This window comes from Oncorhynchus keta, unplaced genomic scaffold (genome assembly GCF_023373465.1).
Source record: "Oncorhynchus keta strain PuntledgeMale-10-30-2019 unplaced genomic scaffold, Oket_V2 Un_contig_3892_pilon_pilon, whole genome shotgun sequence".
NCBI lineage: Eukaryota > Metazoa > Chordata > Actinopteri > Salmoniformes > Salmonidae > Oncorhynchus > Oncorhynchus keta.
The window spans coordinates 6,128-12,500 of record NW_026287485.1 but is presented as its reverse complement, the minus strand read 5'-3'; the positions used below and the strand labels follow the sequence as shown (position 1 = coordinate 12,500).

Genomic DNA, 6,373 nt, shown 5'->3' with positions numbered 1-6,373 from the left:
AAACTGACCAGTAGTCTGTTATTATCTGTACAATGTTAAACACTGTGGTAAACTGACCAGTAGTCTGTTATTATCTGTACAATGTTAAACACTGTGGTAAACTGACCAGTAGTCTGTTATTATCTGTACAATGTTAAACACTGTGGTAAACTGACCAGTAGTCTGTTAAACACTGTGGTAAACTGACCAGTAGTCTGTTAAACACTGTGGTAAACTGACCAGTAGTCTGTTAAACACTGTGGTAAACTGACCAGTAGTCTGTTATTATCTGTACAATGTTAAACACTGTGGTAAACTGACCAGTACTCTGTTATTATCTGTACAACGTTAAACACTGTGGTAAACTGACCAGTAGTCTGTTAAACACTGTGGTAAACTGACCAGTAGTCTGTTAAACACTGTGGTAAACTGACCAGTAGTCTGTTATTATCTGTACAAGGTTAAACACTGTGGTAAACTGACCAGTAGTCTGTTATTATCTGTACAATGTTAAACACTGTGGTAAACTGACCAGTAGTCTGTTAACTTCCATTTCCTTACCCTGACTCTCAGGATATATGGTTTTAATAGCATTGTTTTCGTGCACCTCAATCTCTCTCATCCCTCGTCCTCTCTCTCTTCCCCCCCCCCCTCCCCACTCCTCTGTCTCTCTCTCTCTCTCTCTCTCTCTCTCTCTCTCTCTCTCTCTCTCTCTCTCTCTCTCTCTCTCTCTCCCCCACTCCTCTCCCCCTACCCTCCCCCTCCCCACTCCTCTCTCTCTCTCCCTCCCCACTCCTCTCCCCCTACCCTCCCCCTCCCCACTCCTCTCTCTCTCTCTGATCAATGGTTTAACAAATATACAGGTCTCTTTATTGGGTTCAGAGGACAGTGCTATGATTGGTGGTTTTAATAACTCCTCCCCTCCCCAGGTGCGGAGGGCAGTGGTATGATTGGTGGGTTTAATAACTCCTCCCCTCCCCAGGTGCGGAGGGCAGTGGTATGATTGGTGGGTTTAATAACTCCTCCCCTCCCCAGGTGCGGAGGGCAGTGGTATGATTGGTGGGTTTAATAACTCCTCCCCTCCCCAGGTGCGGAGGGCAGTGGTATGATCGAGGGTTTCAACAGGACCGTCCTGAAGCACCTCCCTCGCTCCCTGCTGCTCATCCAGGTGGAGAGTGTTCTCATGGGGGCCGCCTTCCTCTCCATGATCATCGTAAGACACACACACACACACACAGGCAAAGACACATGTGTACACGCATACCTAAAATGATCATCCTAACAGCCTAGCGTTATTTCACCCAACAATCAATACAACACCCTCCGAGATTACCCAGAGTCCATTGCTTGCTTTCCCACAGTCGTTCATTGTGTTTTACCGATAGTTCCTGGCGGTGTGCGGGGCTGCGTACCGCCCTACAGAGGAGATCGATCTGAGGAGTATCGGCTGGGGGAACATCTTCCAGTTGCCCTTCAAACACCTGAGAGACTACAGGCTGAGACTCCTCATCCCCTTCTTCATCTACAGTGGACTGGACTCACTCTTCTCTGTCACGGGACTCACTCTGGTAGTCATTACAGGAAGTCCTTTAGTAACTGTCGTAGCTGGAGTCTGAATGTTGTCCATGTAGCTTTCACAGACCTACTGTGTCACTTTACCTAGTGTGGACATAGATTCTGCTGGAGGGCAGTTATATTCATGATGCTCGATCTCTCCTCTCTCTCTCTATCCTCTCTCTCGCTCATGCTCTTTCTCTCTCTCGTGCTCCTTTCTCTCGCTTGCTCACTCTCTTTTTTCTCACTCACTCACTCACTCACTCACTCACTCACTCACTCACTCACTCACCACTCACTCACTCACTCACTCACTCACTCACTCACTCACTCACTCTCTCTCTGTCCTGTTCAACCCCCCCTTTCTCCTACTTTCCCTGTCTTTGTCTCTCCTCTAATCTATCCTCATGTCTCCCCCTCCCAGTCGTATGGTGTGTGTACGGTGGGTCTGGAGTGGCTGTATCTCCTGGTGATGGTCTATGGTCTGTCCTGCTCCCTGTTCTCCTGCCTGTCCCTGTCCCTCCTCAGGCTGCCACGCTATGTCTCTCTGCTAGGGGGCGCTGTGATCCACGGTCCTCTGCTGGTGTTCCTGCTGTTCTGGTCCCCAGCTCCACGCTCACCTGATCAACTGCCTTACCTGCTGGTGGTGATCGCCCTCTGGGGAATGGGGTCTGCATTGAATAAGACTGGACTCAGCAGTGAGTTTTAGTACTATGATCACACGCACTCACACACACAACTCTTTTATTTCCTAGTGTAACAGTATAACTTTAGGCCGTCCCCTCGCCCATACCTGGGCGCGAACCAGGGACCCTCTGCACACATCAACAACAGTCACCCCTCTATCTCTCTCCGTGTCTGTCAGTTCTCCTGGGTATGTTGTATGAAGATAAAGAGAGACTGGACTTTGTCTACACCATCTACCACTGGTGGCAAGCTATCGCCATCTTCATAGTCTACCTGTGGACTGGACTCATCATGAGGGTATGTGTGTGTCCCTGTGTGTGTCCCCATGTCCCCGTGTGTGTGTCTGTGTGCGTCCTCATGCGTGTGTGTCCCCGTGTGTGTCCTCATGCGTGTGTGTCCCCGTGTGTGTGTGTCCCTGTGTGTGTCCACGTGTTCGTGTGTATCCGTGTGTTAGAACAAGTGTAAAAACGATTAATTTAAAGTGCTTATTTCACTCCTTTCTTTCTCTCCTTTCTCATTCCTGGTCCCTCCTCCTCAGGCCAAACTCTCCATTCTATTGGTCATCTTGCTGCTGGCGTGCTTCTGCTATTGGACGATGGAGCGACGCCTGGCCAAGAACATGCATTTCAGACTGCCTCGCATTCCCCGCCCCAAACACAAGGTAACCTATCACAATCTGTTCATTTTTTGCTATGTTTTTACATTGTTTTTCTTTAAATACCATTTGGCTGGAGAGAAAAGTGCAAATATCACCTTCACTAGTAATGCGATAAAGACAAGCAAAACAGAACACTGAAATGAAACAGTCTTTGTTTAAGGTTTGGCATTGGCAATAAAGACAATTAAAAGAGCAATATCAATGTGTCTTCGATAATGACACAAAGTCATCAATTGACATGTTTGGTCTGTAATGTAATATAATGTTGACTGTGTCACTTCCTCCTCAGGTCAAAGGTTATCGTTACCTGGAGGAGGAAAACTCAGATGAGTCGAACTCGGAGGAGAGTGATGAGGATGATGATGAAGAGCAGCAGGAGGAGATGATCAGGGAGGACTTTGGTGGAGACGCAGGGTCGCAGGGCTCTGATTCGACCAGGGAGAGGAGAGGAGGGGCTAGGGGACGCCGCAGGAGGAGAGACGATGATTATGAGCAAGCAGGGGAAAGGGAGGAGAGAGAGGGATAGAGAAAGAGTGAAAGAGCGAAAAATAGTTGGAGAGAGCGAGACCTTTAGCTATCCTCTAGGTATCCTCTAAGTATCCTCTTGGTGTCCTCTAGCTATCCTCTTGGTGTCCTCTAGATACCCTCTTGGTGTCCTCTAGCTATCCTCTAGGTATCCTCTAGCTATCCTCTAGCTATCCTCTTGGTGTCCTCTAGCTATCCTCTAGGTATCCTCTAGCTATCCTCTTGGTGTCCTCTAGCTATCCTCTAGGTATCCTCTAAGTATCCTCTAGGTGTCCTCTAGCTATCCTCTAGGTGTCCTCTAGCTATCCTCTAGCTGTCCTCTAGCTGTCCTGTAGCTATTCTCTAGCTATCCTCTAGCTATTCTCTAGCTGTCCTCTAGCTGTCCTCTAGCTGTCCTCTAGGTATCCTCTAGCTGTCCTCTAGGTATCCTCTAGCTGTCCTCTAGGTATCCTCTAGCTGTCCTCTAGGTATCCTCTAGCTGTCCTCGAAGGTATCCTCTAGGTATTATCTAGCTGTCCTCTAGGTATCCTCTAGCTGTCCTCTAGGTATCCTCTAGCTGTCCCCTAGGTATCCTCTAGGTATCCTCTAGGTTTCCTCTAGGTGTCCTCTAGGTATCCTCTAGCTGTCCTCTAGCTATCCTCTAGCTGTCCTCTAGCTGTCCTCTAGCTATCCTCTAGCTGTCCTCTAGGTATCCTCTAGGTATCCTCTAGCTGTCCTCTAGCTATCCTCTAGCTGTCCTCTAGCTGTCCTCTATCTGTCCTCTAGGTATCCTCTCGCTATCCTCTAGGTGTCCTCTATGTATCCTCTAGGTATCCTCTAGGTATCCTCTAGGTATCCTCTAGCTGTCCTCTAGCTATCCTCTAGGTATCCTCTAGGTATCCTCTAGGTATCCTCTAGCTATCCTCTAGCTGTCCTCTAGGTATCCTCTAGCTGTCCTCTAGGTATCCTCTAGGTATCCTCTAGGTACTTTCCCCAGTCCAGCTCTCTTACATCAGTGCAGATTAAGGAAAGGAGTTTAATCAGAAGAGGAGACAAAACGGATGTGTCTCAAATGTAAGGAGGATAAAACAGAGCGGTGCAGGAGGATAAAACTGAGCGGTACAGGAGGATAAAACAGAGCGGTGCAGGAGGATAAAACCAGAGCGGTGCAGGAGGATAAAACTGAGCGGTACAGGAGGATAAAACAGAGCGGTGCAGGAGGATAAAACAGAGCGGTACAGGAGGATAAAACTGAGCGGTACAGGAGAATAAAACAGAGTGGTGCAGGAGGATAAATCCAGAGCGTTACAGGAGGATAAAACTGAGCGTTACAGGAGGATAAAACTGAGCGGTACAGGAGAATAAAACAGAGCGGTACAGGAGGATAAAACAGAGCGGTGCAGGAGGATAAAACCAGAGCGTTACAGGAGGATAAAACTGAGCGGTACAGGAGAATGAAACAGAGCGGTACAGGAGAATAAAACAGAGCGGTACAGGAGGATAAAACCAGAGCGGTACAGGAGGATAAAACCAGAGCGGTACAGGAGAATAAAACCAGAGCGGTACAGGAGGATAAAACCAGAGCGGTACAGGAGGATAAAACCAGAGCGGTACAGGAGGATAAAACCAGAGCGGTACAGGAGGATAAAACCAAAGCGGTACAGGAGGATAAAACAGAGTGGTACAGGAGGATAAAACCAGAGCGGTGCAGGAGGATAAACTGAGCGGTGCAGGAGGATAAAACTGAGCGGTACAGGAGGATAAAACAGAGTGGTACAGGAGGATAAAACAGAGCGGTGCAGGAGGATAAAACTGAGCGGTACAGGAGGATAAAACAGAGCGAGGAGGATAAAACAGAGCGGTACAGGAGGATAAAACAGAGCGGTACAGGAGGAGAGCGGTGCAGGAGGATAAATCCAGAGCGTTACAGGAGGTTAAACTGAGCGTTACAGGAGGATAAAACTGGCGGTACAGGAGAATAAAACAGAGCGGTACAGGAGGATAAAACAGAGCGGTGCAGGAGGATAAAAGAGCGAGAGGATAAAACTGGTACAGGAGAATAAAACAGAGCGGTACAGGAGAATAAAACCAGAGCGGTACAGGAGAATAAAACCAGAGCGGTACAGGAGGATAAAACCAGAGCGGTACAGGAGGATAAAACCAGAGCGGTACAGGAGGATAAAACCAGAGCGGTACAGGAGGATAAAACCAGAGCGGTACAGGAGGATAAAACAGAGTGGTACAGGAGGATAAAACCAGAGTGGTACAGGAGGATAAAACCAGAGCGGTACAGGAGGATAAAACAGAGTGGTACAGGAGGATAAAACAGAGTGGTACAGGAGGATAAAACAGAGTGGTACAGGAGGATAAAACAGAGTGGTACAGGAGGATAAAACAGAGTGGTACAGGAGGATAAAACAGAGTGGTACAGGAGGGATAAAACAGAGTGGTACAGGAGGATAAAACAGAGTGGTACAGGAGGATAAAACAGAGTGGTAGAGGAGGATAAAACAGAGTGGTACAGGAGGATAAAACAGAGTGGTACAGGAGGATAAAACAGAGTGGTACAGGAGGATAAAACAGAGTGGTAGAGGAGGATAAAACAGAGTGGTACAGGAGGATAAAACAGAGTGGTACAGGAGGATAAAACCAGAGTGGTGCAGGAGGATAAAACCAGAGCGGTACAGGATTATAAAACCAGAGCGGTACAGGATTATAAAACCAGAGCGGTACAGGAGGAAAGAGAAGAAAGGGGGATTTTACACAAAAAGAAAGAGGATGGAGAGAGGACAGGAATTCAGTTTCGAAGGATTCTCATAACACAACTGAAAAGGGAAGAAGTAATTTAATTTACTCCACTTCAAATATAAACCAGTTTCCCTCCGGTGCATGATCACATGGCGTATGGCCCAAATGGCACGCTATTCACTATATATAGTGCACTCATTTTGAACAGGGCCCATTAGGGCTCTGGCCAAAAGTAGTGTACTA

The 6,373-nt window shown here is 47.7% G+C and overlaps 1 protein-coding gene across 50 annotated transcripts in view; it reads left to right on the top strand.

The window, feature by feature from the left end:
* The window catches only part of LOC127924254 (protein unc-93 homolog B1-like), a 13,715-nt gene extending 8,655 nt beyond the window's left edge, over positions 1-5,060 (top strand). The window contains exons 8-17 of one of the 50 annotated variants that reach the window (XR_008117429.1): positions 1,068-1,192; positions 1,365-1,547; positions 1,958-2,231; positions 2,399-2,517; positions 2,759-2,881; positions 3,168-3,551; positions 3,827-3,870; positions 3,916-3,948; positions 3,993-4,212; positions 4,246-5,060. Coding sequence is in view for 1 of the 50 variants with exons in the window: in XM_052508824.1 (XP_052364784.1) it covers positions 1,068-1,192; positions 1,365-1,547; positions 1,958-2,231; positions 2,399-2,517; positions 2,759-2,881; positions 3,168-3,404 (1,061 nt within the window). In the remaining 49 variants the exon portion in view is untranslated. Of the gene's footprint in view, positions 1-1,067; positions 1,193-1,364; positions 1,548-1,957; positions 2,232-2,398; positions 2,518-2,758; positions 2,882-3,167 lie in introns of all 50 variants that reach the window. The other 49 variants (XR_008117430.1, XR_008117427.1, XR_008117428.1 and 46 more) reach the window with 49 other exon arrangements.
* The last annotated feature ends 1,313 nt before the right edge of the window (positions 5,061-6,373 follow it).